The 22,683-nt window shown below is 53.8% G+C and overlaps 1 protein-coding gene across 4 annotated transcripts in view; it reads left to right on the top strand.

Annotated features, from left to right (window-relative positions):
- Positions 1 to 17,864, top strand: part of TNS1 (tensin 1) — a gene marked incomplete at both ends in the record, with an annotated part of 226,748 nt that extends 208,884 nt beyond the window's left edge. For all 4 annotated transcript variants that reach the window (XM_079710295.1, XM_079710296.1, XM_079710297.1 and 1 more), the window contains 11 exons: positions 269 to 467; positions 3,879 to 4,945; positions 7,599 to 7,685; positions 8,423 to 8,554; positions 8,963 to 9,055; positions 9,994 to 10,071; positions 11,888 to 11,959; positions 12,212 to 12,380; positions 13,384 to 13,452; positions 13,937 to 13,969; positions 17,720 to 17,864. In XM_079710295.1, the coding sequence (XP_079566421.1) occupies positions 269 to 467; positions 3,879 to 4,945; positions 7,599 to 7,685; positions 8,423 to 8,554; positions 8,963 to 9,055; positions 9,994 to 10,071; positions 11,888 to 11,959; positions 12,212 to 12,380; positions 13,384 to 13,452; positions 13,937 to 13,969; positions 17,720 to 17,864 (2,144 nt within the window). The remainder of the gene's footprint in view (positions 1 to 268; positions 468 to 3,878; positions 4,946 to 7,598; positions 7,686 to 8,422; positions 8,555 to 8,962; positions 9,056 to 9,993; positions 10,072 to 11,887; positions 11,960 to 12,211; positions 12,381 to 13,383; positions 13,453 to 13,936; positions 13,970 to 17,719) is intronic.
- Between the last annotated feature and the right edge of the window lie 4,819 nt (positions 17,865 to 22,683).

Here is a 22,683-nt window from a genome sequence, read left to right on the forward strand (position 1 = left end):
TGTGTTTTGGGGTCCATTTCTGGGAAGATTCTCAGAACGAGGCCCTGGTTAAGGGTTCCTTGGGGACTCTCACAGCTTCTCCAAGATGCTGGGAAGAGGGTGGGCCTGGGAAGGCAGAAGCCCTGGAGAATTGCCCTTTGCCTGCTTGGCTGTCCTTTTGGGGCTGTCCCCATAGGCCCTGGGGACAGGGGTTCCCTGGAGGTTGGGTGGGGTCCGCACTGCACCCCTGTGGATCCAGACTCAGTCCCTGTCCCCTTGCCCCTTCCAGAGCCCCGGAGCTATGTGGAGTCGGTGGTGCGGACGGCAGTGGCTGGGCCCCGGACTCAGGATCCTGAGCCCAAGAGCTTTAGCGCCCCGGTTGCCCAGGCCTATGGCCGCGAGACACCCCTGAGGAACGGGACCCTGGGAGGCTCCTTTGTCTCCCCCAGCCCCCTTTCCACCAGCAGCCCCATCCTCAGCGCTGACAGGTAAGTGGGGAGGAAGATCCAGGCCTGGGGCAGCACAGGTGAGGCCTCTTGGATCTGTCTAGGGCGTGGACAGGCAGAAATCACATCCAGGTTGCTGCTCCTGGGAACTAGCTCATCGGGGTGCATGGTGAGAGCATCCCCTGAGTGCCGACTCCCCAGGGAGAGTATGAAGGTGAACCAGGCACAGTCCTTACCCCAGGTTTATTTATTTATTTTTTTAAGTTTTTTAAAAATAAATTTATTTATTTCATTTATTTATTTTTAGCCGTGTTGGGGTCTTCGTTGCCACTCGCAGGCTTTCTCTAGTTGTGGCGAGCAGGGGCTACTCTTCGTTGTGGTGCGTGGGCTTCTCATTTTGGTGGCTTCTCTTGTTGCAGAGCACGGGCCCTAGGCACACGGGCTTCGGTAGTTGTGGCTCACGGGCTCTAGAGCACAGGCTCAGTAGTTGTGGCGCAAGGGCTTAGTTGCTCCGCGACGTGTGGGGTCTTCCCAGTCCAGGGCTCGAACCCATGTCCCCTGCATTGACAGGCGGACTCTTAACCACTGCGCCACCAGGGAAGCCCCTATTTTTTAATGTAAAAAAAATTTTTATTTTTATTTTTTGGCCACACCACGTGGCATGCGGGACCTTAACTTCCCAACCAGGGATGGACCCCATGCCCCCATGCAGTGGAAGTGTGGAGTCTTAACCACTGGACTGCCAGGGAAGTCCCCTTCCCCCCAAGTTTAAAATTGAACACGAGTAATTACTATGTGGTGAGTGCTTCCTGCGTGCCAGGCATTTTGCTAAGTGCTTTCTGTTTAAACCTCACAGCAATCCTATGAGGTAGGTACTATTATTATTCACACTTCTCAGAAGAGGAAACTGAGGCAGAGAGACATAAAGTAGCTTATTCAAGGTCCTACAGCTAAATAACATCCAAAATAGGATTCAAACCGAAGATGTCTGGCTCTGGAACCCACATCTCTATCCTTCCCCACAGACCTGCATTATGGTGCCTGCCGGTCACGGGGTGAGAGTCAGATGTGCCCAGAGCAGATGTGTAAGCCAAGAGCTCAGAGCAAGAGGCCGCTATTTCTGGCTTGGGATGCAGAGAGGGTCTCTGGGGGCTGGAAGTATTTGTGCTGAGGCCAGAAGGCTGAGCAGGGGTTGAAAGGTGAAGGGAGAGGGAACGGCCCTTCCAGAAGGACAGCACGGCAAGGACAGAGCCGGGGGGTGTGGAGGTGTTGGGCATGGCGGCCTCGGGCACGCAGCTGCTGGTGAGGGGTCGCTGTAGGGTTAGAGGAGGGATGTCTTGGCGGATGGCTGGCCGGCGTTCTGAGGGGGGTCAGACAGAAAGGGTAGCCTGAAATTTCCCAGAGAGCGAGGCTCCTGTGTTTGGGGTGCAGTGAGAAGCTGCTTGACGGGGGTGGTGGTGGTGAGGCTTTATGATGGGGAGACGGGGAAGACAACATAGGAGAGGGACCCTGAGAGGAGCCTAGGCAGGGCAAAGGGTGCCAGGCGGGGAGGGGGCCCCAGAGAGCCTGCCTGGAGGCCAGAACTTGTCTCCAGGAGGGGAGCCTGCCCCGACCATCCCTTCCCATGGCCACTGCCCTTCCCAGCCCGGGAGCCCACGGGGCCCGATAACTGTCCAGCCACCTCTTCACACTTCTGCACGTAGAGGGGTGTGCCGAGCTTGCTGTGTACCTGCACTGGTCCAGGGTAATGCACCCCTCCTGGGTCGGGGCGGGGGGCGTGGGTGAGCAGAGGCAGTTTTCTTCTGCAGTCTAAGAATTTGAAACCTCAAGCCAAGCACACACCCCCAGTCCACCTTACCCTCTCCCCAGCCTCCTGATGGCTCCAGTTTTGGAAAGGTCTGCCTCTGGGCAGAAGCTGCATTCTTCTTTAGAGGAAAGGAGATTTTCCTCACCTCTCCAGCCACCCTTGCTGATATTCAGGGAGTGCTGACATTAGGAAGTTTTCACCGTTTCTCACTCCTCAAATTCCTCCTGCAGTAGTCCTCAGGAAGCTAGCTTCTCCTCTGGGATTAATCATCCAGAACTCTATTTCCATGTCCCCAGCCCCCGCTATGCAGCCTGACCTATCTCCCCATTCCTCAGAATCCAGGTTATTCTGCACCGAAGTGGTGTTCCACTCTGGCCCCTTCTGGGATGCGAGGTAGACTTTGTCCTGACCTGGCCCCTGACCTTCTCCCTGCCCTGGGCTCTTGCCTAGCCCTCCCACCTCACATCACCCAGGGGACCTGAGCTTATCCAACCTGGCCCAGGGTGTGGCCGGCCAGCCTCCAGACTCCTTCCAGTCTGTGGCTCCAGGCTTTGGAGCATCGTCTTATGTAAGGACCTTCCCCACCCTCCTGCCCCAGGGGCTGCTGGTGCAGAATTTGCCTGCTACCTCCCTGCAGCTGCTGCTTATGCGTGGTCTCTGTCAACCTTTGTCTCTCCTGCCATATCATCGAGGAATAGAAGTTTGGGTCTGGAAGGAATCAGAGTCATCTAACCTATGTCCCTCACTTTACATGTGGGAAAACTTTTAACAAGCAGAATCCAGGTTTCCCAACTCACAGGCCATGGACTTGTATCAATACTTAACTTCAGAGGAGAACCTTTGACTGTGGCCATTCCCCCAGGTACAGTGCCCTCTGAACTGAATTTTATCAGTCTTAGAATTGAAAGCGACCTCTGAGCTCATCTCATCTAACCTCCCAATGGAGGAAATTTCCTCCACAGCGTTCTGGTCAAGAGGTTGGTCAGTCTCTGCTTAAATGCTGCTAAGGATAGGAGCCTCATTACCATGTAAAGCAGCGTGCTCCATTAGTGGCCAGATCCAATGGCTAGAATGCAGTTCTTATAATGAGCTGAAATCTCCTGTGAGATTTCTTCATCTTTGCTGTTTTGGAGCTACCCAGGAATGGATGCCCAGTTACACTCTCAGTGTTTAAAGATGCTGATAGCTCACCTGGGGAAACTGAGTCAAGGTGAGGCTACTTCCAGTAGGAACAGGATCCAAGTGGTTTAACCCCCTCTCCAGTGTTCAGTTTCTGTGATGCTGGAGGGGGCAACAGGACAGCCACCTTCAGTTTCTATAGGAGAGATCTCGCTCTGACTTGTGGTTGAGCAGTCAGGGTGGTGCTTGAGGATACATGGGCTTTGGAATTAGACACAGCTGAGTTGAAATCCTGGTCTTTTATGAGCTGTGTGGGTGTGAGCCTACTGCTTAACCTCTCTGAGCCTCAGCTTTGTCTTCTGATGTTCGTAGGGTGATGTATAAAAGCCTTAACTTTCCTGTGCATGTGTGAGTGGGGCTTTTATTGTCATTATTAGTGGTTGGAGGGAGGGCTGAGGGTTCACTGAAAGCCTGTCCTTCGCTAAATGCCATTTGGTGACATCTTGACCTGCCCCGTCTCTCTCTAGCACTTCAGTGGGGAGTTTCCCATCAGGGGAGAGCAGCGACCAGGGCCCGCGGACACCCACCCAGCCTCTGCTGGATTCTGGCTTCCGCTCCGGCAGCCTGGGCCAGCCCAGCCCTTCGGCTCAGAGAAGCTACCAGAGCTCTTCTCCTCTCCCGACTGCGGGCAGCATCTACAGCAGCCCCGACTACTCACTTCAGCAGTTCAGCTCCCCGGAAAGCCAGGCCCGGTCTCAGTTCAGCGTGGCGGGTGTCCACACGGTGCCTGGGAGCCCTCAGGCACGGCACAGGACAGTGGGCACCAACACTCCCTCTAGTCCTGGCTTTGTCCACCGGGCCGTGAATCCCGGCATGGCTGCCCCCAGCAGCCCCAGTTTGAGCCACCGCCAGGTGATGGGTCCACCCGGAACTGGTTTCCATGGTAACACGGCCTCCAGCCCCCAGAGCAGTGCAGCAACCACTCCGGGAAGCCCCAGTCTGGGTCGGCACCCTGGGGCCCACCAGGTTTCAAGCCTCCATGGCAATGTGGCCACCACTCCAGGGAGCCCCAGCCTGGGCCGGCACCCTGGGGCCCACCAAGGCAACCTGGCCTCCAGTCTCCATGGCAACGCAGTAGCCAGCCCCGGAAGCCCCAGCCTGGGCCGTCACTTGGGAGGGTCTGGATCTGTGGTTCCCGGCAGCCCCAGCTTGGACCAGCAGGTGGCCTATGGTGGCTACTCCACCCCTGAGGACCGGAGACCCACGTTGTCCCGACAGAGCAGCGCCTCGGGCTACCAGGCCCCTTCCACGCCCTCCTTTCCTGTGTCCCCTGCCTACTACCCCGGCCTGAGCAACCCCGCCACCTCCCCCTCGCCAGATTCAGCAGCCTTCCGACAAGGGAGCCCGACACCGGCCTTGCCAGAGAAGCGGAGGATGTCCATGGGAGACCGAGCGGGCAGCCTCCCCAACTATGCCACCGTCAACGGGAAGGTGTCCTCCTCGCCTGTCGCCAGCGGCATGTCCAGTCCCAGCGGGGGCAGCGCCGTCTCCTTCTCCCACACTCTGCCCGACTTCTCCAAGTACTCCATGCCAGGTGCACCCTCCTTCCATGTCACCTCTCCGGCTGACAGATGAAGCCCACCAGTTAGGATATCTGTGCTAGTCTCTGTTCTGACATCTCCTTGGCAGACAGCCTTGGGTGGATCACTGACTTCTGGGCCTCAGATTCCTTACCTGTATAATGGCAGTTGGAGCTGTGGTCGTGGCAGCAGTGGGGACAGGGCTGAGGAGGTAGATGCGATGATGGCACTGCTGCTACGATGATCTTCACTGTCATCGTAGCCACCACCACTTGTTGAGCACATGCTCTGTGCCAGGCTCTGAGCCAAGGACTATCTCATCGTCCTCATGGCCACCTGGCAAAGTGGGTATGATTTTGCCCATTTTGCACATATCACACATGGCCACCTGGCAAAGTGGGTATTATTTTGCCCAATTTGCACATTATTTTTCCAGCCCACAGCACGGTTCCCACCTTTTGATCCCCACTTTGCTCACATCACTAATAATAGATCTGGCAGCCGGAGCGATATGGCACAAGGCCGAGGGTTAAGCATTTTTACTGGAGTCTAGTTTCTACCAACCCGGCTTCACTGAAGCCCACGCAGTTTTGCACACTGAATTCTTCTCTCATCGTCAGAACTGGGCATCTTTTGCCTCCACTTAGAGGGCTCATTTTCTAAACAAAAAGGTCAGGGTGTCAGCTGATCTGCAGCTTGTCAGCCAGATCTCGAACCTGACTATGTGCAGAGCAGCCCTGGAGCCCTGGGGCATTCAAGGAAGATTTAGAATGCTGCAGGCAGCCTGGGATGGGCCCCAGCTGCCCAGATTCTCAGCATCACTCCCAGGTCCTGCCCTGAGCCTGCCAAACGACACTGCACACCCCTGCTTCCTGCTGCTCGCCAGAGACATCTGGTTCCCAGCCCCAGTTCTTGGAGGATGCAGAACTTCTAGTAGTTGGGACATTTCCTGTTTCCCACCATCTTCCTTGCTTAAAATAGCCATGGGAGTCAACACAGGAAGGCACATGGGGCTGTAGCCACCTCTGACAGCTCATTAGACAGGCCCCAGCAGTCCCAGGGCCTGGGGCTTTGGAGCAGAGAGAGGTAGCTTGCACAGTTGTACAGCCCAGCTGCCTAGCCCAGAGGCCCTGCTAAGTGCACAGCTGCCAGGAAAAGGAGCTGACCTACCCCATCTCTGTCCTCCAAAAACAGATCCCAGAAGCCTAGCAGAGTGTAAGTGACAAGTTGAAATTGACTAAGCACCAGACACACAGCCCGACCCGCATGTCTGGTCTGTGCCCTGAACTTGACGGCACCGTGAGCACAGGCGCCTCTGTTCCAGCCTCTCACTGATGAAAGGAGAGGAAACATGCAGATTTGGAATATTCTTTTTTACCCTTCTCCCCCATCCTCCCTTTGTCTTCTTTGGTGCCAAAAGATGAAGGAAGAGGTTGGAGAGTGAGACCCACATGTCCTAATACCCAGCCAGGACGATATGGTGTAGCTGGCACCAAACTGGCGGCTGCATCTTCTTCCCTGGGAAGGTCTTACAAAAGCCTTACTGTGGACCATCTGTGTGACTTGGGCAAGTGGCTCTCCCTCTCTGAACCTCACATTCCTCACTTGTAAAGTAATAGGTTGGATAAGGTGTCCTCTGAGCTCCTCCAGAACCTAGCACTCTATGAAAGCATCCCTAGTCTGCAAAGGGTCTGGGGTGGGGATGTCTGCCAGAGAAGTGGGGTCTGTGACACTCAGTAGATGGCCTCTTAATTCTAGGCCAACCCTTCTCCTCTTTGTCCCAGGGAAGGCAGGAGCAATCTTTTTGCTCTACCTGAGGCAGAACCCGGGCTTTCCATATGGGAAGGGGGGCGGAGCTTGGGGAAAGTGGACAGAAATGTGTTTTTCTGCTCTCATCCTCAAGGTTGTTAGGATAGACTTGGGAAATTGAGCCCATGGAGGAAGGGACTAGAGGGTGGGAGGGAAACTTTGGGAAGTGTTTAGTCTGAATCTTCTAGAGAACGGGGGAGATGGGATGGAGTAGCGTTCTCGCTGGCTTGGTGAGAACGCTGTTCAGTCTCTTCAACAGGAGGGCAGCTCCAGGAGCCACGGTGGTTGTTGGAAGACAGGGGGAGGATGCGAAAGCAGCTCAAGGCCCCTTCCAGCAATGCTCTGATGATGTTTGAGCAGACTAGCTTTCCGTGTTAGTTTCCTAGGTCAACCATAACAAAGGACCACACACTTGGTGGCTTAAGACAACAGAAATGTATTCTCTCATGGTAGCTGAGGCTGGAAATCCAAAATCAAGGTATTGGCAGGATCGGTTCCTTCTGGAGACTCTGAGGGAGACTGTGTTCTAGGCTTTTGTCTTAGCTTCTCATGGTGGCTGGCAGTCTTGGGGTCCCTTGGCTTGTAGATGCATCTCCCCAATCTCTGCCTCCATCTTCACATGACCGTCTCCCCTTATGTCTCCCTGTCCCTTTCCTTCTTTTTATAAGGACACCAGTCATATTGGATTGGGGTCCACTCTAATCCAGCACGACTGCGTCTTAACTTGTTTACATCCGCAAAGACCCTATTTCCAAATAAGGTCCCATTCACAGGTATGGGGGGTTAATTCCAACATACCTTTCGGGGGGACAGAGATGGAGACTCGTAACACCTTCTTTCCCTCTCCTTCTCCTTTAGACAACAGCCCTGAGACGCGGGCTAAAGTGAAGTTTGTCCAGGACACTTCCAAGTATTGGTACAAGCCCGAGATCTCCAGAGAGCAGGGTAAGTGCTGGGTGGCGCTGAAGGTCCTGGGGTCCATCTGAGGTCACAGCTGGCTGCTGCCCACCTTGTCTTCCCTGGGCAAGGGACATAAGCAGACTCATTCCTCTTTGCAGTAGGTGGTGGTCACAGAGAGGAGCTGGGACCAAGGTTGGACAGGAAGAGGCACCTCCCCACAGTGAAGCGTTGGGGAGCAGAAGCAGTGGTTGTAGCTGTTTCCTTAAAAGCAGCAAAGTCTTGGTTTTCCAGGACAAAATGAAAGGCTGGCCAAGATACTATGAAACCTTAGCTCTCCATCTGCATGATGTGGGGGATTTTTGCCCATTTTACAGAAAAAAACATAGTTGGCATTGTGGGGATGGAGATGAGAGGCCTCAGCCCCTAAGGGAAGTCTGTGTGGACGTAGGGCAGGGTGACTTCCAGCCAGGCGTCAGATCCGGACAGTTTTCTTAGAACAACCCCATCTATTCGTTTACTCACTGTATGGGCTGCTTTTGTGCTGTGATGGCAGCGATGAGTAGTTGTAGCCGACACTGCATGGCCTGCAAAGCCTGAAATATTTACTGTCTGGCTATTTACAGAAAACCTTTGCAGACTTTAGTGTAGGAGGACCCTTAGGAGTGTTTACATTTTAACTTTAAGGACTCTCATCTCACCTGAGAAAGAATGAGGTTCAAGACCTGATGAGACTTAAGCCAGTGCATCAATTTCTCATTTCCCCTTCTCTCCTCCCGATTCAGCCATCGCCCTCCTTAAGGACCAGGAGCCAGGGGCTTTCATCATCCGAGACAGCCACTCCTTCCGAGGAGCCTATGGGCTGGCCATGAAGGTGTCTTCGCCCCCTCCGACCATCATGCAGCAGAATAAAAAAGGTAACACCAGTTTGTCCACTGGGGCCTCAGGACTAGGTGGTCCCTACAGTCTCTTTAGGTCCTGAGCTGCCAGAGGATGAGGGGTGGGTATGTGGGGTGGGCAGGTCTCTTACTTCTCATGGGAGCTGGTCCCTTCTAATCAGACTCTTCAGAAGAGCAGGTCTTGGGCTTGGTGATGATTGAGGTCAGAGAACAGGGAAGCAAGATGACTGGGACCCTGTGATTGAGTTTCCCTGAGGGGCGGGCTAGCAGTGGTGGTCTCTCCATCCCAGGGCTCTGGCCGTGTTATTGCTGTGACCCTTTCTCCATCACAGCCCAGCACACTGGAGAAGTTGGAAGTAGTGCTGGGAGGTGGCGGAAGGACACCATGGGCAGTGACCCATCCACGTTTCTTTCTCTTCACCCCAGGGGACATGACTCATGAGCTCGTGAGGCATTTCCTGATAGAGACGAGCCCCAGAGGAGTCAAGCTCAAGGGCTGCCCCAACGAGCCAAACTTCGGTGAGCTGTCCCCGCCTCCGTCCCCACAGTCTCAGGCCTGTCCCAGGTTCCCCGCTGCAGCTTCTGCCCATCACCCTTGTCACAGACGCAGCAGAGAAACGCACGGCGACTCCCTTCCTCTGTGCCGTGGCGCCTTCACTCTGCCAGATTTCTTTCTGTATTTGTCCTACCCCGCGGAGACTTGTTAGCATTAACACTGGAATAACAACTATAACAACAGCTGCCTTTATCCACTACCTACTATGTGAAAGCCACCTTAGGTACCTTAGATCACTTCTGGTCTCCCGACCATCCTGCGTGGTAGGTGTCATCGTCCCATTTTACACATGAGGGAACTGAGATTTATCCAGGGACACACAGCTAATAAGTTACTGAGTGGGGATTTGATCCCATCATCCTCTGATACTTTCTGCTGCACTCTCCTGAGTGGAGCCCTGGCAGCTGGAGGGACTTAGGAGAGATGCTGAGAGTAACTTTCGATAAAGAAAAGTTGTGGGGGGCTTCCCTGGTGGCGCAGTGGTTGAGAGTCCGCCTGCCGATGCAGGGGACACGGGTTCGTGCCCCGGTCCCGGAAGATCCCACATGCCGCAGAGCGGCTGGGCCCATGAGCCATGGCTGCTGAGCCTGTGTGTCCGGAGCCTGTGCTCCACAACGGGAGAGGCCGCGACAGTGAGAGGCCCGCGTACCGCAAAAAAAAAAAAAAAAAAAAAGAAAAGTTGTGGGGTAACCGTCTGACGACTAGAGTGAGCCTTTAGAATCTTCTCCCTTGGATCTTGCTGTCAAAGAGGGAGTGAATTTCCAGCTTTGTGGGTGGGATGAGGGAGAGGTAAGAAAGTAGCTAAAGATCATGGACAGTGGGGCGGGGTGGGTATGCTTCCTCAGCGCCCCTGACGTGCTCCCAGTAACGCTGCCTCTGCCGGCTGTCTCCCTCCCTGCAGGATCTCTGTCTGCCCTGGTCTACCAGCACTCCATCATCCCGCTGGCTCTGCCCTGTAAGCTGGTCATTCCAAACCGAGGTAGGAACCTGAGACTCCTCGCCCTCCAAGCGCACCCTTGTGCTGGCCTCCTTCACGTCTCTGCCCAGCCAGCTGCTCCAGAACATGCGCCAGGCTTGGAGGAAACGGGTCGTGTTGCCAATCTTGGGGAAACTCAAAACCACTCTCCTCTTTATTTTTTCTAATGAAAAAGAAGGGAAAGTTCATTAAAAATCTTAATTCCAGAAACACACATAATTGACTTGCCAGATTGCTCCAGAGAAAATTCTCTGGAGGCTTTAAGAATTCATGCTTGAATCCTGAGAATTACGACTCATCCCAGGGGAGGAAATAGAAGCAGGAGACAGCCATGGGGAGGACCGTGTCCGGAGGATGAGATGGGCATCAGTGGGCAGGGCCAAGGGAGGGGGGAGGGGAAGGCAGAGATAGGTCATGGGGCATCCAGGTGTGGGAGGGCGGTCTGAATGGAGAGGAGAGAGCACACTCGAGGGACCTCTTAGGGATCCGCATGGCGTGGGAAGGAGACAGGAAGCCCAAGATGTCCCTGGCGTTTCTAGGCTGCATGGCTGAGAGGGTGTTCCCTCGCCAAGGGGACATGGAGCTAATGGGAGGAGCAAGCCCTCTTTTGATTGTGGGAAGTACAAACGGAACTCGAGCTTTGGGACATATAGGGCAAGAATTTGAGTGAGACACTGGGGCTGGCAAAAGAGATTTTAGTTTCTCTTAGAGAGGTGTCCCAGCCTTGGAGGAAGGCGGATGGACACCCCAAACCTTTCAACAGCACAGGCTTCCATTATGCAGCCCCAGATACACGGGGCTCCCGTGAGGGGAGGGGAATATGCCTGGCCCTGAACTTGAGGTCTAGGAACTGGTAACTGGGGTGCCTTCTCCCCATGCTCTCTGTCCAATAATAGGATATTCGGAATTGTGTCCAGGACTTGCTTTCAGTCTCTCTTGGAGGTCCTGGGGTTATTGTCCATAGTTAAAACCTCCAATATTATTTGGCAATATCTATGTATCCAATTCGATTCATTGAATTATTAATGATAATTGACCACTATTATCAACTTAAAAGTTCAAATACTATTTAAATAGCCCTATTAACCACATGATTTAGACACTAATTAAATTATATTTCTAAGTAATTTAATAATTATAAAACTGCTCTCTATTTACATTGTATAAACCAGTGGTTCTCACAGTACAGTCCCCAGACCAGCAGCCTCAGCACCCCTGGGAACTTGTTAAAAATGTAGATATTCTCAAGCCCCACCTAATCAGAAGCTTTAGGGTGGTGCCCAGAAATCTGTGTTTTAACAAGCCTGCACACCAAAGTCTGAGAAATGCTGGTATAAACAATGCTCAGTTCTTACTAATATTGAAATTGTAGTTGTGCCGCATTGTGGTTTAATGAATTAGGGCATTTACTGATCTACACCTAAGACACGTCAATGCAAAACAACCATATCAGTTGCCACTTGAAGGCTTGCTTTATGTCATCCACTGGACTAACACTGTACACGGAACATCTCAGAAACCCAGGGACGTGAGTACTCTCATCATCCCCTCCGTTTTATAGACACTTGGCAAGTGGCTGGGTGAGCATCTGAACCCTGCTCTGTTGGACTCCACATCTCCCAACCAGTGTGCTGAATGAATACTTAGAGCAATCACTGGACATTCAAACTGGACACACGTGCTGACTGCCAGGGCTTGTTATGAGAAGCAGTATCCATTGCACAAAGTATTTGCAGAGCTAGGCTGAGGCCCAGCCAACCTTGTGCTTCTTTCCAGCTCTGGAGTTTTAATTACCAGCTGAATTAAATTTTTGTCTCAGACCCCACAGATGAATCAAAAGATAGCTCGGGCCCTGCCAACTCAACCAGTGACCTGCTGAAGCAAGGGGCAGGTGAGTGGCCACCCCCGATGGGATCCCTGCCCAGGCCTTTCCTCCCCCTGGCCCTGTACCCTTCTGTAGGTGCAGGCTGGATATCTCTCCCAGACCCAGATGTCTCTGGGCAGACCACATTTCTGTGTGCAGATGCCTTGGCCCAAGGCTGGCCTGAAATTCATCTGCTATCTTCTCTCTGAAGAGAGGACCTGGGGATGGTTCCCACCCACTTCGGCCCCCATGACACCTCCTTGGGTGGGTTTCTTCCAGCCTGCAACGTGCTCTTCATCAACTCTGTGGACATGGAGTCACTCACTGGGCCACAGGCCATCTCCAAAGCCACTTCTGAGACACTGGCTACTGACCCCACACCGGCTGCCACCATCGTCCACTTCAAAGTTTCTGCCCAGGGAATTACACTGACTGACAACCAGAGAAAGTAAGATTCTTTTTTTGTTTTCTAAAGATGGTGTTTTTTTGTTTGTTTGTTTTTGTTTTTTATTAATTAAGTAAGTAATTTTGGGCTGCTTTGGGTCTTTGTTGCTGAGCGTGGGCTTTTCTTTTTAGTTGTGGTGAGCGGGGGCTACTCTTCGTTGTGGTGCGCGGGCTTCTCATTGTGGTGGCTTCTCTTGTTGCAGAGCACGGGCTCTAGGCGCGCAGGCTTCAGTAGTTGTGGCACGCAGGCTCAGTAGTTGTGGCTTGCGGGCTCAGTAGTTGTGGCTCGCGGGCTCTAGAGCACAGGCTCAGTAGTTGTGGTGCACGGGCTTAGTTGCTCCGCGGCATGTGGGATCTTCCCGGACCAGGGATTGAACCCGTGTCCCCTGCATTGGCAGGCGGATTCTTAACCACTGCGCCACCAGGGAAGCCCAGTAAGATTCTTCTAATTGCTTCTGTGTTGGGCTCCCCCCAACCCTGTGACCCATCCATCCATCCACTTTCTCACCCACTCACCAAATGATCCATCCATTCCTGCATCCATTCATCCCCCATTTATCTTCGCCCACCCATTTATCCCTTCACTAATTTGTCTCCCTCTATCCATCCATCCATCCATCCATCCCTCCTTCCTTCCACAAATATGCCTGCATTTGTTATACAGCTGTAAATGCAACTGATCAAAGTCCCTGCTTTCTAGAGCAGAGGCCCTTCCTCTCATGCTCTCTCCCCAGCCCCTTTTCTTCCTCCTCCAGAGTGCCCCCGATTCTCATTCCTCAATGCCAGTTTCTTCCTTCTTTTCCTAGCCTCTAGCATTTGGGACATGTTTCTATAAAACATCTCTCTGTCCCTATGCATGGCTTTATGTCCCCAAAGGGAGCAGCCCAGGCCATCATGCTCAGAAGGGAAAGGCTGTGTCGACCTGTGACAGCCACAGGTGGTGGCCTGACCTGAAGGAGGAGTCACTCCAGCACTCATTCTCTGTTTATCTGATGTGTGTGCCACAGGCTCTTCTTCAGACGCCACTACCCCCTCAACACCATCACCTTCTGTGACCTGGATCCACAGGAGAGGAAGTAAGTCTCTTGTAGACACTTGCCTTCCCAGCCATCTTTCGAACACTGAAGTCTGTGTGTATGCATGTACGTGTGTGTGTGTGCACGCATCTATGTTTGTGTGTATGCACTCCTGTGTGTGTGTGTGTGTGTGTGCATTCTTGGCTCAATTTGAAGATTTGCCCATGCCTGTGGGACCGTGAGTAGCTGTGTTGGCCTCTTTGTGAGTTTTTCCCGCCACCAATTTGAAGCCCCTCCCAGGGACCCAAACGCCTGCTTCTACCCCTCTGACCCTGAAGCTGCTTCTCCTCTCCACGTTGGGGAAAGCTCCTTGGGAGGCAGGCCGCAGTGCTGTCTCCACTGTGAATGCCCTGCTGCATGATCTTTGGAGGCTCCCACACCCCTGGCACAGGGGCTCTGCCTTCCCCCAGGGCTCCGGGCACACCCAGGGCTGGGCTCTGAGGGAGAAGTGGTGGTTTACGCTGAGCTGTCATTCTCTCCACAGGTGGATGAAGACGGAGGGAGGTTCCCCTGCTAAGTAAGTATGCTTCTCCCCACCCGGCTGGCTGGTCTTTGTGCTCCTTGGCTGGGGCAGAGGTGGGTGCGGGAGTGGGCTTAGAATCCAGGAACAGGAGGTAGGCAAAGGGCAGCTCTGGAGAAAAGCTTGCCCAGGCAGCCAGGTCTTTGGCCTTCTCCTGCCTCGAGGCCAAAGGCCCAGCCTCCAGTCTTGTCCCCTTCCCTCTCTCAGGCCCAGACCAGCAGGGGTCTGAGGAAGGGATCTGAAAGCTGAGAGTTTTATTGGAGGTGACGGCAGTGGGGCAGGGGTTGTTTAAATGATCTTTTCTGCCGCAATCCTGACATCCTGATTCCCATTCCTGTTCTCTTGGAGGACTTCCGTGCATGACGTGGCTGGGCTAGACCTCCACGTCAGACCACGGGAGTCCGGTAGGTCTGAATTCCTTCCGAAATTCCACTGATGGCCCTGGGGTCCTTTGGTCAATTTTCCATCTATTTGGCATTTCATAAGTGCTTCCAGGGAACTAACTCAGCCCTGGGAAAATTCAGACCAACCAGGAGGCGGATTCTGCCCTCGGGTGCCTGATGTTAGCACAGTAGATAAGAGAAGTGTATAAGCAGGCTAAGGTGCTGCAGTGGTTTTCAAACTGGGTTCCAAGGAACGCTAGGTTCCTCAGGTTTGTAACTGAGCCGCTTTGAGGGGAGGTACGATTTGCAGTTATTTATCAGGATGAATCAGAGTTTTCTCAGTAAAACCAAAACAAAGTATAGGAATAACCTGGGTACTGAAGCTGACATAAGACTGTCACTATGGTCCATAATTCCACCTTTTACTTTGTCGGGCTCACCCAAACAGCCCCATTTTTTTCTCACTGATTGACTTTATCATAGGTAAATGTTACACTGTTGAATTGATCCATTTATCTCCATAAGTACTGCTGTCACCTTTACATATCCAGACTTCATATAAGATTGGCTTTAGAAAAAGAAAACTTTCACTGTTAAAAAGAAATTAAAGCCACTGCTGATTTGGGAAGGTTTGGGGAAAGAAACTATGTTTAAAAATAGGTCTTAGGGCTTCCCTGGTGGCGCAGTGGTTGAGAGTCCTCCTGCTGATGCAGGGGACATGGGTTTGTGCCCCGGTCCGGGAGGATCCCACATGCCGCGGAGCGGCTGGGCCCGTGAGCCGTGGCCGCTGAGCTTGTGCGTCTGGAGCCTGTGCTCCTCAACGGGAGAGGCCACAGCAGTGAGAGGCCCGCGTACCGCAAAAAAAAAAAAAAAAAAAGTCTTATATGACAGGTAGAAATGGGTGTGGGAGCAGCAGAGAGCTGATTTCATGGGGATGGGGCTGGGGAGGCCACCAGATTGCAAGCTCCCTGAGGGCATGACTGTATCTGCCGTGTGGGAGGGGCTGATAGATATTTTGTAAGGAAATGAAAGGATGGAGGCAGGGAGGAGGAGAGCGAGGAGGAGACCCAGTGAGGCCACTGAGGTCCAGATGAGTGGAACTGACCAGGGTCAGCACGATGAAACCTCCTTCTGGGGGTGTCCATGTAACCGAAAGTGGGGTCTGGCTGCTCCCCGTTCAAAAGCCAATAAAGAGGCCAGGTTGGTGGAAAGGAAAGTTTGCTTTATTTTGGATGCCGGCAGTCACAGGGGAGGGTGGATGCCCGTCCAAAGGCCGCCTCCCCCCACTGACAACCCGGGCACAAGAGCTTTTATAGACGGAGGGATGGGGCTACATGCAGAAACAGCATGGTCAGCTCTGACCATCATCTTGAAATTGGTCATTGGTGGTCTGGCCAGCGTCATCTTGACTGTTTTAAGTGCAATTCATCTTTAGTTCCGGGGTTGGTTTGTTCTCATTTCCTTGAGGCCAGTTCTTGGAATTGTGGCAGCTTATGTCATAGCTACGGTCTGGTCATGATGTAGTTAACTTCTTCCACCTGGTGGGAAGGTGGATGTGTCTCAGAATATTATCTATAGGCCTTGAGAAGGAACTAAAGGTCCTTAACTATGCTTAGTGACTAAACTACTATTATTTAGTGTTGTCGGGCTGTTTTCCTTTGTTTCTGCATTTTCTCTGATTAAACTTATGCTCTGGCTAAAGTTTTTCCACAGACAAAAGGCAGGCAGAAGACATAGGAGGGAAGGACCATAGGGTCCTGCTCTGTTTCCTCCAGAGGGGCCATGTGGGATGGAGGAGACCTCTCCTGGCCCAAGGTCATATAAAGAGTTAGCAGCTCAGCTGAAAAGAGGCCCCTGTGTGCAGTCCTCTCAAAGCTTATCTCAGCCTCCCCTGGGGCTCATGGGGTCATTGGGGTCTCCAAGTCCCTGCCGCCAGCCAGGAGGCCAGAGCTCTGCGTTTGAAGGGTCTTGTCTTACTCACCACCCGGCCCTGCGAGGGGGAGATGGATCCGGGACAGAAGCAGGCTGGTCCCAGGCCTGGAAATTCCTCATTGAGGAGCAGCTTTTGTGCTGAGCTTCCTTCTGACTTGCCCTTGTGTAGGCCTAGGAGAGCTCAGGGCTGGACGAGGGTGAGGCAAGCGAGATGCCTCAGGCCCCCAGTCTAAGGAGGTGCTCTCTCTTGGGTGCTTGTAAGCACTCCTCTCTGCCCTTGGGGGCTGAGGTGTCTTGCCGCATCCATTCCTCCAAGCAGAGGAAGGACTTGGACTACTGTTGAGTTGGCCCTGAGGCCCACAGAGCTGAAATAAACATGAAGGGAGGGCAGGCAGGCAGTGTTCAGGCCTGAGAGGTGGGCTGGTTCTCCATCCTGGCCTGGAGAGGGGGCTCCGGCGGGGGTGATCCATGGGCCCAGGCTTCCCCACCACTTGGGTAGACTGTTATCCCAGACCTCTGGCCTGATTGTCCCCAGCCCCTGAAACACGTTTGGGTACAGCAAAACTGTGTGAAGCCCTGTGTGTGTGTGTGTGTGTGTGTGTGTGTGTGTGTGTGTGTGGTAAGCCAGTCCCAACTTTGCTAATTTTAGCTGCTGTGGTCCGTCCAGTCCTGGGAGAGGGGTTTCCATCGGAATCTCCAGCTGTCCCGATTTCCCCATCCAGCAATGTGCTGGCTGGGAGGGGACCTGAGCTCACATTCCGTTCTTCCGCGCTCGTATTTTTAACTCTGTTTTGCACAGAGAGAACGCTCAGTCACTCCAGTCCTGGTATGGGGAGTGGGGTTTGGGGGGGAACAGGTGTGGGGTCCCCCTCCCCCTCCCATTCTCTGGAGAAGTGTGTGTGTGTGTGTGTGTGTGTGTGTGTGTGTGTGTGTGTGTGGTGGGGGACGGTGGCCCCTCGTCCTTTGGCGTCTGACCCTCTGTGGTGTCTGAGGTGGCCAGGCCCTTTGACAGGCAGACGGCACTTTGTTTATGTGTTGTGTGTAAGAACATTCGGCTAGGGGTGTGGCAGGGATGGGCCGAGAGAAGCTGGTCTAGGAATGTCCCATTTTATTTTTAGTCTCATCCCCACCTCTTACTGTCCGGTCTTGTCACTCACCTCCAGTACCTCTTCCCCCTGCTCCCCGCCCACAAAGGGGAATTTCTGCTGACCCTGAACACGTGACCTGCTATCTCCAGGCATTGGTTTTCTTGTTGGTGAAGGAGAGAAAGGATTCTCTCTCATGCTCCACCCTCAGTGCCCAGTGCTCAGGGAGGTAGGGAAAGATGGGGAAGGGAGCAAAGATGAGCTTGCTTTCCTGGCGCCTCTCCCAGGCCTGGGGTTCCTCCTGCACCCCCCACCTCACACCTGTCACCCGTCTCCCGCCCCTGCAGGCTCTTCGGCTTTGTGGCCCGGAAACAGGGCAGCACCACGGACAACGCCTGCCACCTCTTTGCTGAGCTTGACCCCAACCAGCCGGCCTCCGCCATCGTCAACTTTGTCTCCAAGGTCATGCTGAGTGCCGGCCAGAAGAGATGAACTCGCCCTTCCCCTTGCCTGGGGCCAGGGCAGTGGGGGTGGGTATGTGGGGAAGGGACCTGTGCATCCTGACCATCCTTGAATCCAGAAGGAGGACTTTGGGCCAATTTTGGAGAAGGAGAGAAGAAAGTGTAATGTGGGGAGAGGGAAGTGAATTGAGCGGGGAGGGGGAGAGAGAGAGAAAGAAGGAAGAAGATGGAGGAGAATAACTCGGATTCCCCCGGGGAGATGGATACTACAAAACCCCCAGAGCCTCCAAAACTAACCAGGTCCACCTAACTCCTCCACCCTCCGAGAGGATGGAACTCCTCAAGAGAGGCGGAATGAACCTCTCTGGAGATCCACATTTTGGGGGGAAATGGAAAAGCTCTTTCTTCCTAACCCAACTGCTTTGCAAGGAGAAATCCTGTCAAGAGAATCTTTGTCTGTCCACCTCTAGGGTAGATCACCAAACCAAAAAGAGCCACCATGGGACATCCAGTGGTGGCACTTTTGCTTTTGAAAGTATCTCAGACCTGAGGCCCCTAAGGTCTCTTTGCCCTGCCTCTGATGTACAGTTTGTGGGTGTCTTTATGGGGTGTATATATGGCCGCACCCACATCCTCACACACTGATTTCTGTTTGCCTCTCAGCTTGAATTATAAACAGGTATACTTGTCCGTGTCCCCTGTGTTTGCACACACAAGTGCATACTGTCCAAAGAAAGTTAAGAGTCGGGGGTGACAGGGCAGCAGGGAGGGGGCATAAGCCCCCTTCCCCAGGAACATCCAGGATTGTGGGTAATGGACACTCTCTTGGTCCCTGAACCTGCTCTAACAGCCTTGGGTGCCGCCAACCCCTTCTCCTCAGCAGAGACCCCCACGGAGTGGGTCTGGCCACGCTGCAACGTTACCCCTGATCTGCCTCCACCAGGAAGCTGGAGCATTGGTTTGAGGAGATGGCGATTTGTGTGTCCGGAGCTCTGGGGAAGAGATCCCTCAGGAAGGGAGGCTGCTGAGCTCTAGGCACCTTCCCCGAGGCGTGTGGCCCAGCCTCGGGGTGGGCAGGTGGCTCCCGCCAGCTCCCAGCCCTCAGCCTCTTCTTGGGTTTCGTGCCCCAGACCAGCCTTTCTCAGACTTGCTTATGTGCATGTTGCCTTTTTGGGTGCTGGCGATTGAGCCTTCCTGCTCTTCCCTGTTCTGTCCTGCAGGGTCCCCATGTTGGGGCTCATCCTGGGAACCTGCTTCTATAAGCCCTGCTCGGTGAGGCCCAGGAGAGACCCCTGCAGTTCCTGTGCTCCCTCTGCAAGGGATCGGGGGTCTGACTTTTGCTGGACCGCCCACGGGAGCTGGTCAGAGTTCTGGGGGATGCTGCCTGCACACCACACGGCCTGCCTGCGATACCAAAGCCTTGCGCTTCCCCCTTCTGCCTTGGTTTCCCCCCAGAGCCCAGCCGCCGTGGAGCAGAGGGCAGAAGGCGCACATTTAGGCCAAAGGGCTGAGAGTCCAACTGGGCGATTGGGCACTCCCTGACCACCACCCAAGTGCTCTAAGCCAGATGGAAAATCCACCAGGACTCCATCCTTGAGTAGCTTCTTAAGCCTCTGGGTTCCCTAAAGAGAGGCATTGTACTGATATATAAATATATATAATATATATGTGAGACATACTGACAGAATCTCTAAGCTAATGAAATATAACAAAAGGTTAAAAAAAAGAATAGGTAAATTGACAAGAAGTATTTATTATTTCCCCATATAGCTTTATTGCCTCCCCGGCATAATCCAGTCCCCATCTCTCTCTGTACCTATAAGTGAAGCCTGAAAGGTAGGGGCCTTTATCCTTGGAGCAATCAGGGGTCTCCTTGCCCTGGCCTTGGCCTTCCCTAGACTCTGACTAGGACTCAGCGGGGAGGGGGTGCACGTGTTCCATCCCCTTCACCCCCCCTTATTTTTGGCAAGCTGGGCCCGACTGTCAGCTCCCAGAGATGAGGGCTTAGCAGCCCGCCTCCCTGCAGGCCCGAGCGAGTGTGTGAGCCTGCAGGGGACACGGGTGTGTGTGGTGGGCGTGGGTGACGTGTGCGTCTTGTATTTTTTTTCTCTTCCAAGAAGCTGTATCTGTGTGGATGTTTTGTTTCAGGGAGTTGGAAAGGAGAGCGTCTGAAGATGGTGGGGAGCAGCCCCCTGCTCCCCAAAGATTGAAACCTTGTCCTTAGTGACCAAGACTCCCCCAAAGGGCTCTTCCTTCTGAGGCTCTCAAGCCAGACACGGCGATTTCCCCTCTCTCATTCCCTACCTAACCCCAACTCTCTTCCCAGACAGAAGAGGATATTCCCACCCACTTCCTTTGTAAATATCTTGATCTCCCCCTGGACAGCCCGGGAACTCTCTCCTCCTGGTCTGGATGGCCGGGCGGAGCATCAGACCCTTCATGTGAGTCTGGGGTCAGCCTTCACACGTGCTTTCCCACCGCCCACCAGCAGCCCACCCCACTCAGGCCTGAGCCATGTGTGACTCTGGGAAGGACTCGAGATGCTGGGGAGCTGATCGACTCCCCCGACCCAACATCCTTCTGGAAAGAGTCAGTTTCCGAGAGTGTGGCCTGTCCAGAAGAACGATGGGGAAGGGTACCCCAACCTCCACCGTGGTCTCACCTTTGGGTCAGACACTGCTTGGGATAACCCTCCCGTGTCTCACAGGTTAGGCCCGTGCACCTTGCACATGTGCGCACATACACACACACGACCACAGCACTGCAGTATGTTCTTGCCAAAGATTTCCTTTAAAAGAAAGCACTTTTAATAATTATTATTATTGTGTGAATGTTTATCCTTTTTTCTCCCCGTCCCTCTCCCCAACCTTTTTTGCTGTTGTTTATTGTTGAATCTGTTTGTCAGCCAGGAGAGTGCCGTCTGGTCTTGAAAGTGGGCTGGGGAGTTGGGAATGGGAAAGGGTCTGGGAGGAGTTGGCAAGAAAGAGTCGGAGGCCGGAGATGCCTGGTCAGCTTGCGATGCAGGGATGCAGACCCCAGGCGAGCTCAGGCCCCAGCCCCAGGCCCAGCCTGTGTCTTGCTGTACATCCAGGCCTCTGAGGCAGCCGAGGCCTCACCGTAGCTGCCGTGTACGGTGTCTGGAGGGAACAGGGGGCAGGGAAGTGACAGCCCTCCAATTCAGCAGGGAGAGAGGCCCAGCAAGGTCCCCGTGGCCCTTCCCAGATGGAGCGAGAGGGGAGGACCGGGCATGGGAATAGTGGAGAGGTGACCCCAGAGGGGAAATGGGGAGGAAGGGAACAGTTTGATGGAGCTCCAGGGCTAAGCGGATGCCCCTGCCCTGCGATCGTGGTGTTCTGGCTCCCTCCTCCAGCCAGGTGTTCCAGGGACAGAGACATTGTGTCCTAGGTTTCGGAAAGGCCCTTTGACCCAGGTCTTCATTGGAGCCTCTCCCGCAGCAGCTCCAAATGCTTGCGGACTGCCAGGATTCCTTCTTCCCTGGCAGGGTTTTGAGGGATCCCTGGGTGTGTCAGAGACAGGCAGGATAGGGGTGGGGGGACCTGGTGGCCGTGTGACCATAAGAGGGAGCCCAGGGGACACGTGTGATTCTCTGTAAAGGGGCTCCCGCAGGGAGGTGAGTCGAACATCCTTCTGCCCAGTCGGATGGGCCGAGCAGAGGTCGGGCAGGCCGCTGCTGCCACCCAGGGGTCTATGGCCCCCTTCCCTGGGATGTTCGTTCATCACCCCTGCCTCCCGGGTCTTCTCCCCTGCTTTGGTCTTTCCCAGCTTCAGGATCTGGATCTGGGGGGGATCGAGGAGGCCAATGCCCTTTCCAAGGGCTGCCTCCTGCCCCTACATCTCCCCACCCTTGGGATCCTTGGAGAGGCTGGGGGCAGAGTCCCGGGGCTACTTTTCATCCGGGTCGAGGCTCCGGAATCCCGAGACTGGAGTGCCCTGGCCAGTGGTAACACAGAACGTGTGCGCGCGTGTGTGCAAGTGTGGGTGTATGTGTGTGCATTTTTTGCTTGTCTCTTTAGGGAACTTAGGAGTTGGGTCGGAGGTGGTTGGCAATGGGATGTCAAGTTCACTATCACCCAGCGGCGAAAGGACTCAGGAGGCAAGGCTTGTAGGGCCCCTGATTGGGGGAATCTCAGTGTCGGTGATGGTGGGGATCAACCACATGGGGTGGCGCTCCTCTGTCCTCAGATGTTGAAGTGCTGGAGGACCTCTGTTTATTTCCCACACCTGGACTTTTCCCAGCTGCGAGGTAATTGTAAAGGGATAGCCCACTTTTGTTTCTAATCAGTGTTCAACAGCTTGAGACTCTCCTGTGTGTCCACATGTGGCTCATGTGTGTGAGAGCACATCTGTGCGTGCATGCTGTGTTTCCCCACCTCTCCCCTCTCTGACATGTCATTCAAAACAGATGTAAGAAATTCCTCACCTCCATCCCCTCCTGCCTCCCAGACCCTCTGCAGGAGAAACCGAATAACCCAGCATCCTCCTGATCCCCTGGCTGTGTATTTATATAGATGGAAATATACTTTCTATTTTGTATTATCGTGCCTATAATCTCTGTCACCTTGTATAAACCCTGATGTATGCTACTTACCCTGGATATGAATGTATTGTACACTGATGCTGTCCCACTCCTGTACAGCTGCTTTGTTTCTTTGCAATCCATTGTATGGCTTTATAAATGATAAAGTGAAAGAAAAATCTGTGCTGTTAACTAGCTGTGTTGTTTGGAAAGGGGATCTGTCAGGTCTCCAGTGGGTAAAAAGGGGCCTCACCCAGGCTCCAGATATGTGGAGGGCTTCAGGGATGCTGGTGGCGGACGACTCACCCCACAT

This window comes from Hyperoodon ampullatus (genome assembly GCF_949752795.1).
Source record: "Hyperoodon ampullatus genome assembly, chromosome: 8".
NCBI lineage: Eukaryota > Metazoa > Chordata > Mammalia > Artiodactyla > Ziphiidae > Hyperoodon > Hyperoodon ampullatus.